A 12,794-nucleotide genomic window follows, 5' to 3' on the forward strand; every position below is an offset into this window, starting at 1 on the left:
AAAGTATTTTCTATTATAAACTTTCCTGGTCTTCTACATGTTGATTTAGTTAGTTACAGTTTGATACTGTGCCATAATTTCTTAACTTTTTACTTGAATGGAGCAAATTGCAGAAATTACTGCAATCTTTTTCTTTTGGAAATAAGTGTTAAAACTGATATGAATCTTGAGGGGTCTTATTTTTTTAAAGTAACATTTTAAAAAACAAATACATTTTATTCTGTTTTTAGACACTAAAAATGGAGTGAAAAGAATTAAATTTTATTTTATAATTTATTTCTATATGGGTCTTTTGGATTTGCTAATATATATTGAGAAACTGTTAATTCTTAGGGTCTGAGATATTACTGATTCAGAATTTTGTCAAAACATGCATTCAGTAAGTTTTTGATTCCTTAGGATAAGCCAGATGAGGACTCTGCATTGAGCATTTCAAATCCCATTGTTAGTCCATGCAATATCACTCTTACCATCCCCAGTATTTCAGGGGAATTTACTTAAATAAAGTCTCAAGAACTCTAGTTAGCATTATCTTCCTAAGTCTTAGTTAAACGTGAATGCATGTTTGCAATAGTATAGTGATTAAGATTTTGCCACTCAGTTAGAATTGATTTCAAATCCTAGTTTTTGTGTTTTTTTTGGTTTTTTTTTGCTGAGTTACTGGCTTTTTTTGGACCTTTGATTTTTATTAGAAAATGAAAATAATACCATTTAGTTGAGTTACTGTGAACATTAAATGAAATATTCACATAAATGATTCAGCACAATGAAGGCACCTTAGTAGATATTATTATTAGTCAAAAGCTGTTAATTAGTTGTGCAGTTATGCAGTTAGGCTTTGGGGGCAGTGTTGGGCCTGGCTGTCCTGTCTTCTGTTGAATAGTGCTTGTGTGGTTTTTAAGACCTAGGAACCAGATTATTTTTATGCTAAACATAGTCAGCTGCTTTGGATGGTTGGTAGACAGAAAAATGCTTTGGGGCTTTTTAGGAGAATTTATATATTTAAAAGTAGATTAGAGAGCCAGATAAATCACAGGGTCCTAATCCCCTTACTTGCAGGTAATACGTGCATATCTTCCCAATGATGAATCCATGAAGTTGAATCCATAAGAGTGGTCAACTAGGTGTGGGAAAGTGAATCCTACGTTAAATGTACAAACTTCAGCTCACACAAATGTTGTTTTTTTTCTTAGTAATCAGACAGACAATTGGTTTCTATTAAACCATGTAACATTTTTTTGAGGAGGCAATCTCACTAACTTACTTGATGCTATGATCCCTTTAATTTTTTATATGGAAAACATGAGAAGTGCAGATTTTATAGGAATTACTCACTGTAATTTTGGGTGAGAAAGGGAGGATCTTAGCTTGTTAGATGAGTGGTGACTTTTCTAGTAAGTTAATAAACTTTTCCTAATATGTTGGAGAACAATTTTGGTGTTTGCAGGTTACATAGTGTTGGAAAGATCCTGAACTTAGCACCAGTTAAGAAACCTTTTCATATATGACCACTGCATTTTCTTTGGGAGTTAGTTGGGGATAAAAGGTTTTTATTTGTCTTTCCCTTTAATTAATGTGATGAATTCTGGGTTTAGATTTGTTCTGTTTGGATGCTAATATCATGCATTTAGGTAGAATGAGACCAGGTTTATCAAGGAGTAAAGTAATGCATGTAATTGCAGCAAAAGGTTTTGCCGTTTACTGTGTTTTTGTTTTTTGTTTTTGTCCTTTTTTTTTTTTCTTCTTCTTAATTTTAAGGACCCTAAGCTACTGTCAATGGCATATTCAGCTGTTGGAAAACTCTCCAGGTGAGTAAACTCTTTTTCAGTGAGAGATATCCTGTTGTATACTAAGAAAAGTTATGTGGCATTTATTAATGGATGGAGAATAAGTTTGTTTGATTCTGAAAGGGAAATGCTCTTAATGGCCATAGGTTGTTTAGAAATGTCTTCCTTGTAGCAGGAAAATTATATGAGAAATTTTAATTTGCACTACAAGATATATTACCACGTTAAATAGTAGCCTTGAAATGAATTTTGAACTGGATTGTGTCATGATGGGTTACATTTTCTTGTATGCTAGAAACATTTGACCTCAGTTGTTCTTGTTGCTATTTACTATTAGTCTTTATAATCCCCATAATCAAGGTTTGCTAGTGATTCTCTTCCTGATAGTATTATATTAGGATTCTGAGTGGCCCGGTTTCCAAAGATGGATTTTTTTTTTTTCCTGCTTATTATGCAGTGGGAGTTCCTCCTGGCTTCCTTTCCTTTTGGTTTCCTTTCCTTCACTATATTTCAAAGCAGGGAGGTAGAGGTCAGCATCCTCAGTGGCATCAGGTGCTACTTTTAGTCCTGATGTATGTTCTGCTTTGGCCTGTGTAGACTAGGTCTTGCTCTTCTTCCTATGCAGGGGAGGAAACTTTAGGGCTCAGAAAACCACCGGAGATCAGCTGATACAGCAGTTATCAGCACACCTTGTCCATTGTCTGTTGGTATGAAGTAACAAAGCCCCTTATCACACTAGCCTTTAGTTTAAATAACAATTTAGTTTTAATTATCTGTTTTCTTTATATTAAAATCAGAAATATTAACTGAATGCATGGAATGTAATGAAGAAAATATCTGGGTAATGTGTCTATTAATCAAGGGTTACTTGGATTAGATAGCTGAAATATTAAATTTTTATTGATAAAACTATTTGGCTCTTTGGGTAAGTAACCTAATGATGCTGACATGATGTCCAGAGATGAAATTGCAGGTTCAGGAAAATTTGTATTTAATTTCATTTTCTTCCATGTCATGGGAATGTATGATAGTAAAGGTAGTCTTGTATTCTCTTACAGCCGAATGCCCCATTTGTTCACTAAGGATATAGCTCTCGTGCAGCAGCTCTTTGAAGCCCTGTGCAAGGTAGGCAAACACCTGGCCAGTTTATGCTTTCTGCTTGGATGCTCACCTGGAAACCCAATAAGGACGGAAACACTTTTTATTCTCTTTTAGGAAGAGCCCGAGACTCGACTTGCTATTCAAGAAGCATTATCTATGATGGTTGGAGCTTATAGTACTTTGGAAGGAGCACAGCGAACCCTCATGGAGGCACTTGTGGCTTCATACTTGATAAAGGTAGGTCCAAACCAACTATGTGAACTCTAATGGCTAGTAGTATATGCATCTTTAAAAAAAAATGTTTATTGATTTCAGAAAGGGAGAGGGAGAGAGGGAGATAGAAACATCAATGATGAGAGAGACTCATTGATTGTCTGCCTCCCCTATTCCCTATACGGGGGATTGAGCCAGCTTTCCGGGCATGTGCCCTGACCAGGAATCAAACCATGACCTCCTGTTTCATAGATCGATATTCAACCACTGAGCCACACTAGCTGAGCTAGATTGGTTGAACTGCTTTTCTGGTTGAACTTTGTATTCATAGATTATTAGTCTATTTAAGTTAACTTAATATACTTATGTAATTGAAAATTTGCTTTAGAACTAATCTGAAAAAGCATGAGATATTTTGCTTCAAATTTATAGGGATTCCAAGTAAACTCTATATTCCCTCCAAAATATCTAAATTTGACTCATGTTACTTTGAGTTTGAGAGTTGGGGAAAAACAGGTTGTGGCCAGAAACTGTCACGGTGACCTTGGTCCCAAGGTTGGGCTGAGGATGTGCATGTATAGAGAGAAAGTCTCTGGCTGTGGTCTTTGTGGGTTTTCCTGCTTTATTTGGAAGGCCCTCTCTAGATCAGTGGTTCTCAAGCTTCTTAATGCCACAACCCTTTAATACAGTTCCTCATGTTGTGGTGACCCCCAAACATAAAATTATTTTCATCGCTATTTCATAGCAACCCTGCTCCGACCATCAAAAAACATCGATATTTACATTATGATTCATTAACAGTAGCAAAATTACAGTTATGAAGTAGCGACGAAAATAATTTTATGTTTGGGGGTCACCACAACATGAGGAACTGTATTAAAGGGTTGCAGCGTTAGAAAGGTTGAGAACTACTGCCTTAGATCTTACAAGTACTTTTTAAGTAATATCACTATCTAAAGACTTTTAAGCAACATGGTCAAAGATCTTGCACAATTGCTTTGTCTTGATTATGTTTTAGATATATTTATTGAAATAGCAAATTAACTTTTGATTGTATATAATTAATATGACTTATCTGACTAGAATGAGTTATTGGTAATTATTTTTAATCTGTGGGTGTTTTTTTTGTGTGTGTTTGTATGTCATATAGCCTGAAGTTCAAGTTCGACAGGTGGCTGTGAAATTTGCCAGCACAGTGTTTCCCTCAGATCATATACCTTCTAGATATTTGCTCTTGCTAGCTGCAGGAGATCCGTAAGTTTTAAAAGGTGTTAATTTTGAATTTGGGTTCATTTAAAATTTATTCAAGTATTACTAAAATTGTTTGAAATGTTGGTCTATGGAATTTAGAAGCAATTTATTAAAGAGTTAGAAAGTATGTCCCTTGGTATGGTATAAAAATCTGTAGTCATAACCTGTCTTATTTTTTTTTACTTGTGGGTAAAATTCAAAGATGCAAGCCACAAGACTTCAAATCTCAAGAAATTACCAAAAAGAAGTAATTTCTTATAATGTATCTTATGACCCTGCTTAGATAGCCAAGAATATATTTGAGGCATTTTCTCAAAACTTGAGCTGCCAAATAAAATTGCTATTTTTTGTCTTCAAATGATTATTCTGCAATTGGTGAAATTGATTTTTTATTCTTATTTGTCTGAAAGACGGGAAGAAGTCCATGGAGAAGCACAGCGAGTATTAAGGTGTCTTCCTGGTAGAAACAGAAAAGAAAGTGCTTCTAAGCAGATGCCTTCTTTCCCAGAAATGGTATATTATATCCAAGAAAAGGTAAGGCATTGGACTTCAGATAATTAGTTTGAGTTATATAATGGATGATGAAATTAAACATATGTATTTTAGGTGACACCTTTAGAAGGTTATCATCATTAACTATTGATAGTAGTAACAGTTCTAACAATGTCAATATTTACAATAAGAGGAAAGTACAAAATAAAGAGAAAAAAATTATTTTCAAATGTAATTGATCTCTTTTAACCAAATCTAAATTGGTTGCAATTTCTTTTATCTTCAACACTTTGGCTGTATTTTGCTTAAAAATACATCTCCTTTTTATTTTTAATGACATTACTTAAGCACCTTTAGTTTAAGAATGATACAGGGAGCAGTTCAGATTTTTTCCACTGTGATCGTAAGAGAACATCACATCTGCTTTTGCAAGTTACCTGTTTTGGCAGTGTTCTCTGTTAATAGATCAGAGAGTATTGGCAGTCCTGACCCCAGCCCTGATCCTGTTCCACTGTTTATATCAGTGTTTCTTTGAGTATGATGAGGAGAGATGGGGGGAGGGCTACTCCATTATATTCTGCCTCTACTGGTGGTCCTAGCTTTTTGCTCAGATAGTCACCTGAAGGGAGTTGGAGGGTCAGTTCTAAGCGGCCATGATTCTTTTCTCCATCGCACAGTCCTGTTTGTGGTCAGAAGATGCTCTTGTGCACATACTTTCTTCCTGCTTCAATTGTTGTTAAAGAGTTGGTATGCAGTGGCCTGGGGTGGCTGTGTTCGTAAATATTTATTCTTTTTAAAACAAACCAGTAAAAACATGAGGAAGAAAATGCAACATACCTGTCCTTTAGAGTGAGGAACGTGATAGCATGATGAATGGAAAATGTTTTGAGTAGAAAGAACCCGTTTCAAACAGTAATGCAGCTTGAAGTAGTTATTTTCAAACTGAGGAAGGACATGTGTTCCATTTTTCAGTAATGGTGTTTGTTTTGGGCTTATTTTGTTAGGCTTCCCATCGAATGAAAACTCCAGCCAAGTACATGACTGGGACCACTGTCCTTCCATTTAACCCAGCAGCCTTTGGGGAGGTAGGATTAGCATATATTTCTATTTTGCGTTCTATAAAGATTTTAAAAGGTAATGTCACACCCAAAGAGATGTCTGCGTATACTTTGTGCTCTAGATAAATTCATATTGTGGTGCCACTGTTCTTTATAGTTGTTTATTAGAAAAATATAATAGTAATGGTAATTGGTATTATTTTAATTCATAGTGGAGTAGATATATACATTTATCTCAGCTGAGATTCTCTTTTAAAAGAACTGGATGCTTTACATTGATTACTATTAAGATTTTACATCAAATTAGATTTGAATTTTAAAGCCAACAATATGTTGAGGTTGTTTGGATTATCTAGTTTTGGATATTGGAGAGTGAGATTCACTTGTCACATTTACTAAGGGGAATTCTGTTGTTTAGGTCACTGACTTGCATTAATTAAATGACGAGAGTAAGATTCCTCACAATGAAATTGCTGCCTGTCCTATTTTAGCTGTCAAGGAATGAACTTTCAGAGGACTCCTTAGCAGCCAGTTTATATCAGAGGTTTTTATGGTGTCATATTTGTTCTTCTGTAGATTATTGGAACCCATTTTCTCAAATTCTTGTGTCAGTGGAGATTAAATAACAACTGGACTTCCACAGGAGTAGGTTATTTGCCTCAGGTTTCTGCTTATTCTCTTCTTCCCTCCCGCCCTTCTCCCTCCCTCCCTCCTTCCTTCCTTCCCCCTTTCTCTCCCTCTCCCAAGCACACACAAACACATACACAGAGTATTGTAATTTTTTTAGACTTTAGGAATTGAGTTTGCTTTTTAACTATGTTAAATGCCACTAAAGAGCACTCTTTGGATTTGTGAAAGCTTATTAGGTAAATTTTACTCCATTATAGTAATTTCAGTTAACATATTGGGTCATGTTTTTCAGTTTTTGTGGGGATTGTTGAATAGCTTTATGAAGAAGGTAAAGGAGTTCAAGCTGTCATTTGAAGAATATCCTCCCACGTTGATTTTTTGGAGAAACTTAGCTGGTATTCTTCTTCTTTCTGTTTTAGATAGTTCTGTACTTAAGAATGTGCCTGGCTCACAGTGCGGGAGTGGTGCCCACCTCTCAGAGTTTGGCAGATATGCAAGATCATGCCCCGGCCATTGGACGCTATATAAGGACTTTAATGTCAGGCAACCAGACAACATCCTCATCATCTTCCAAGAGTGGAGAAACCAACCCTGTTCAGATCTACATCGGCCTGCTTCAGCAGCTGTTAGCAGGTGTTGGAGGTAGGAGATTGTGATGCTGAGGACAAATATTATAGCACTTGAAAAAAAAAGTCTAATTTTAAGCTCAGCCAAGAATTTATAGTAAAGTTACTTTTTCTCTTCACTAATGTGATTGAGCATTAGTCTTTCTTTTTCTAAACTTATCTGATTCATCCTTGATGCACTGTTTCTCTTTTCAGAAATAAATGGTGATAATAGATAATATTTTTACTTTGGAAGTGGGTGTGAATAACAGGCCAGCTTAGTATAGATAACCAGTCTGTAAATATGCTGTATTGTCACACGCCATTTAGGTTAATTTTTCCTTTGTAGAACTAGGGACTGCCTCCTAAAGGAATTTAGTGATCTCTGATGTTTATCATTTCTCTTGAAATTAAAATGGTTCTGAATTCTTTCTTATTTAGGTTTGCCAGTCATGTACTGTCTCTTGGAAGCTGTCTCAGTGTATCCAGAAAAGCTGGCTACCAAGTTTGTAGACAAAATAGAATGGATAAAGGTATATCTTGTGCATGTATCTTTCTCTTTGAGTTTTCATATTTTAAGTCTCATGATTTTATCTTCATGTCAGTATTCCTATGAAAACTCTATCATCGAACACTTACTGAGAAACACGTAGGTTATTGTATCTCAGTGATCCATCTGATGAGAGTGGGAGATGAATTGAGAGTCATATGAGTACAAAATAATTATTTTTCTGTCTTATAAAGTTTAACAGATTTATCTAGTTTAAGAAAAAAGATGTAAACTGTCTCCCACTTATCCAAATCCCCTAGCTTCCTGTCCCTTCCTCTCTCACTGACAAATATACATGATCATCACTTATAGGCGGTGTACCTTCTAGAGGTTACTTATGCATATATACACCAATAAAAATAAGCATTTTTATTTTTATTTCTTCTTTTGCACAAGGTAACACAGTTGTCACTTAGTTTTATATCTTACTTGTTTTACTTATCACTGAAACATGGAGGTATTCCTATGTAACGACAGAGAGAGCATCCTCTTTAACAGCTTCATTGTTTTCCCCTGTATGAATGTACCATGATTTATATAAACCCTTACTGATGGCCATTTAGGGTACTTCTAGTCTGATGCAATGAACAGTTGTCATTTTGAAAATGAGGAAGTATGTTTTTTAATGGGTCCTGGAGAAGTGGAGTTGAGTACATGCATTTTAGCAATTTTGACAGTGCACATCCTTATGAGTGGTACCAATTTACACTCTCGCTAGCTGTGTTGAAGAATGTTTTCATCCCATGGTCATACCCAAAGAATTGCCAGGTTTAGCAATAAATACAAGATGCTCAGGTAAATTTGAATTTCAGTTAAACAATGAATAATTTTCTTTGTATGGGTATGGCCCATATAGTTTTTGTGCTACATAATTGCAGCTTGAGTTATGGTTAAATGTACAGGTTATCTCTTTCTGTGTGAAAACATGAATGAAATTGACCAAGAGGTGTGAGTTTTACACTTCTGGAAAAATCTGCTCTCATGAAATTTCTTCTAGTTTAAAAGGTTTTTATTCTTTGTGAATATTTGCTGGTTTTAAAATGATGTTAGAGACTTTGATGTTTGATCTTGTAGATCAGAGGTCATCTAGCTCCAGTCCATGTGCCAAACCTGGTGTGTTTTTATATGGCCTGCAGGCTGAGAATGGTTTTTATGTTTTTGAATGGTTGAAAAAACACACACAAAAACGAATAGCACTTCCTGACATGAGACTTGGAGTGTCCACCAAGCTGATTTGAAACAAAGAGATACCTGTTTATTGTCTGTGCTGCTTTTGGGTTTATGACACAGATCATATGGCCCACAAAGCCTGTTTGGCCCTTTGCAGAAAATATTTATTAACCTTTCTTTTAAATCATATGTGTATTAATTTTACCTGTTTATACTTTCTATATTTGATGAAAATGCACAGATTTTGTTATATAATTCAACTTTTATTTGACTATGAAGTAGCTTGTGTTTTTATATTTAATAGATTGAACAATATTATGTATCATTTATTTTAATTTTTAATGTTAGATGTTATCAGCAGGAAGATACATATATATAAAATATTTTTCTATACCACTCAGACTCTGATGAACAGCAGTAAAGAAGAGATGCGTGAACTGGCAGCTTTGTTTTATTCTGTGGTGGTATCCACAGTGTCGGGAAACGAGTTGAAGTCGATGCTAGAACAGCTTATAAAGACTACAAAAAATAATCATGTATGTTACCAATATGGTCTTCATTTATTTTTGCGGGAGATGATAGAATTTTACAAAAAATTTCTAGTATATTTTTCGTTCTTGCATTCTCATTTGTAAAATGAACTTTTATGATTATAAAGTTTAAATGAGATAATTGAATCAGTTCATTTGACAAATTTGAGTGCCTTGTGTCTTATAGGCACTGTTTTAGGTGCTAGGAATGTAATGGGGAGTAAATACATATGCTGCTGCCTATCATTGTGCCTGTCCTATCAGTAAATAACATATGCTTTCAAATATTTCATTGCTTACTTAACTTGTGTTTGGAGGTTTGAGCAATTAGAAGTAGGATCTGTTTATTGTATTTGGTTGGCAATAGGGAGAAATTATGCTGGAAAATTATGATAGAAAATTATGATAGTGTAATTGCATAAGTTACCTAAGTGCTATAAGCTAGAAGAAAGTTTGGGTACTATAGGAACATACAAGAGAGTCACCCCTCCCAGAGTTGGAGTGGGAGTGGGATTAGGGAATCTAAATCTTGAAGTTAATCAAGACTTGGCTTAACTTCTTGGAATTATCTGTGTTAGAAACTCAAAGTTTCTCTTGTTTCCTAAACCTAATTCATTAGCATCCAGTAGAACCTCAAAGATCACTTTATTCTTTGGCCTTATGTTTTGTTGGAGAGATGACTAGTAAATACACAGTTATTTCAGTATATTCTTGCACATGTGAGAGAGACAGAGACATATGCTATTGTGTTGTTAAACTCAGAGCCCAGAGACACAGCACGGATCCGTGCTCGCATTGGGATTCACCATAGGAAGATATTTGGCTAAAAAGAAAATGAGAATGGCAGAGCAACAAGACCTGGAGACAAATGCTGGTTTCCTGCCTGAACAAGAGGAACTCATTCAGAGCGCCACAGAGACAATAGGTAATTAATGTGTTCATGCTGGTTTGGATGTCACAATTTTTGCATTAGGTTAAAATTAATTATAGCATTTTTCTTTTTAAAAAAAAATATTTTTTTATTGATTTTAGAGAGAGGAAGGGAGAGAGATTGAAACATCAATGATGAGAGAGAATCATTGATTGGCTGTCTTCTGCATGCCCCCTACTGGGGACCAAGCCCACAACCCAGGCCTGTGCCCCCCGTTGGAATCAAACTCAGGGCCCTTCAGTCTGCAGGTGGAGCCGATGTTCTATTCATTGAGCCAAACCGTATAGGACCATTTTTATTTCTTTTTATAGCAGTGAACTTTAAAGGCACAAACCTTTGTGTAAACCTTACTCGATGCTAAATAAATTCTGTGTTTTAATATCAAAACTACCTCTTCTGTTTTACTGTATGTTTTACAACATGATTCTATTATGGGAAAAACTTCAAACATTAAAAAAAGACATTACTTTATGCCCCGTTTCCACTGTTTTTATCTATTTGTATACTTATCTGGATAGCCCCTTTTTTATGTTTACTAAGTAAACATTAATGAATTAACTAGAAGATACTATAGACATTGATTTTGTTTTACTGTCTTTAAAAAAATCTTGAATACATTTCTTTGGTTTACAAGGACAATAGTATTTTCTTCTCAGTTTTGTCTAAATGTGTTTACAGGATCATTTTTGGACAGTACATCACCCCTCCTGGCAATTGCTGCTTGTACATCCCTGGGTGAAATTGGCAGAAATGGTCCTCTCCCAATCCCCAGTGAGGGATCTGGCTTTACCAAGAAACATCTTGTGGAAAGCTTACTAAATAGAATACCCTCTAGTAAAGAAACAAATAAGGTAAGTCTCTTCCTTTTTTCCTTCCTTTCTGAAATTTATATATGAATTGTAATTAGGATGGCATTGCAGCTGGAAGAGGGCTTAACGTGAAAAGGAATGAGAGGAAAGTCCAGGTCAGTGGTCGGCAAACCCTGGCTCGAGAGCCACATGCGGCTCTTTGGCCCCTTGAGTGTGGCTCTTCCACAAAATACCACGTGCAGGCGTGCATGTACAGCGTAATTGAAACTTCGTGGCCCATGCACAGAAGTCAGTTTTCGGCTCTCAAAAGGAATTTCAGTCGTTGTACTGTTGATATTTGGCTCTGTTGACTAATGAGTTTGCTGACCACTGGTCTAGGTGAGTTGGGGATGATTTGTGCATAACCTTGTGTGTGCACCATTTGACCCAGTTACTCCAACGTAGGCAATAACTTAAGATTTAGATAAAGTGTTAATTAAGAGCATCAGTTCTTTTGTAATTCAGAAAGTGGATAATAAAGTGTTAAATAATTTTATGAGTTTTGTTATTTCAGACCAAATCTAAGTCTTAACCTCCTGTGGTGAGTTTGGTTTTAAGAAGACTGGGCATAGTAAGCAGTGCGAGTAATCTGTGAGGGAAAGGACATTTATAGTTTTTTAGTTTTAGGTAAAAATTTTCATGGACTTTAAAACATTTCCTTTGTGGTCAAAACACCTCAGTGTTGAAGTATGAGATGATTTAACGGGCAGAAGAATTAGTTTACTGTAAGTTTAATAAATGTGTAATCTTATTCTTGGTGTAGCTACTGTTTAAATCTTCGGGAAGATCACACAGTGTAGTTTATTTAAAAATATTTTTATTGATTTCAGAGAGGAAGGGAGAGGAATAGAGAGAAACATCAATGATGAGAGAGAATCATTGATCAGCTGCCTCCTACACCTATTAGAGATCAAGCCTGCAGCCCAGGCATGTGCCATTGACCAGAATTGAACCCGGGAACCTTCAGTCCCCAGGCCGATGCTCTATCCACTGAGCCAAACTGGCCAGGGCCACTTTGTAGTTTTTACTTGTCGTTATTAACTAGTTACCAACCACTGTTGAGTACTTGTAACGTGCCAGGTATGTGCTAAGTGCTTTGCATACATTAATTAATTGAATCCTCCAAATGTCTAGTGAAGTAGATACAGTTGTCATCTGTGTTTTCCAGATGAAGAAACAGTCAGAGAGAGGTGCAGTGACTTGCCTAAGGTCACATACCTGTAAAGGTTACAGAAATATTCAGGATATGTGATTTGATCTTAGGTTCTTTTTTTTTTTAAACTTTCTATTGTTGAAAGTATTACAGATATCTCCCCCCCCCCCCACTTTTACCCCACTTCTCCCAGTCCCTACTCACTCCCCCATGTCTTCACTACCCTATTGCCTGTGTTCATGGGCTATGCAAATAAGTATGTATAAGTTCTTTGGTTTATCTCCAGAACCCACATTTGTAACTGTTACAGTTTGAAGGATAATAATCTTAGTTAAGGGCTTTCTTTTTTCTTCTTTTGGACCTATGGACCCTTAATGGACTCAGTGTTTTTCTCCCTCCAATGTCTTACAGATATAATTCTGTAAAATTGGAGACTATAAAAACACCCATGTATATACTGCTGCGTTATTAGATA

General features: G+C 35.7%; 1 protein-coding gene across 12 annotated transcripts in view; it reads left to right on the plus strand.

The window, feature by feature from the left end:
- The window catches only part of ECPAS (Ecm29 proteasome adaptor and scaffold), a 93,112-nt gene that overhangs the window by 45,921 nt on the left and 34,397 nt on the right, over window positions 1-12,794 (plus strand). For 11 of the 12 annotated variants that reach the window (XR_004987067.2, XM_036432998.2, XM_036432996.2 and 8 more), the window contains 11 exons: window positions 1,759-1,808; window positions 2,846-2,912; window positions 3,003-3,125; window positions 4,252-4,355; window positions 4,763-4,886; window positions 5,849-5,929; window positions 6,952-7,174; window positions 7,579-7,670; window positions 9,259-9,393; window positions 10,150-10,312; window positions 10,997-11,169. Coding sequence is in view for 11 of the 12 variants with exons in the window: in XM_036432998.2 (XP_036288891.1) it covers window positions 1,759-1,808; window positions 2,846-2,912; window positions 3,003-3,125; window positions 4,252-4,355; window positions 4,763-4,886; window positions 5,849-5,929; window positions 6,952-7,174; window positions 7,579-7,670; window positions 9,259-9,393; window positions 10,150-10,312; window positions 10,997-11,169 (1,335 nt within the window). In the remaining variant the exon portion in view is untranslated. The remainder of the gene's footprint in view (window positions 1-1,758; window positions 1,809-2,845; window positions 2,913-3,002; window positions 3,126-4,251; window positions 4,356-4,762; window positions 4,887-5,848; window positions 5,930-6,951; window positions 7,175-7,578; window positions 7,671-9,258; window positions 9,394-10,149; window positions 10,313-10,996; window positions 11,170-12,794) is intronic. The other variant, XM_036433002.2, reaches the window with a different exon arrangement.

Source organism: Pipistrellus kuhlii, unplaced genomic scaffold (genome assembly GCF_014108245.1).
Source record: "Pipistrellus kuhlii isolate mPipKuh1 unplaced genomic scaffold, mPipKuh1.p scaffold_m20_p_12, whole genome shotgun sequence".
Classification (NCBI taxonomy): domain Eukaryota; kingdom Metazoa; phylum Chordata; class Mammalia; order Chiroptera; family Vespertilionidae; genus Pipistrellus; species Pipistrellus kuhlii.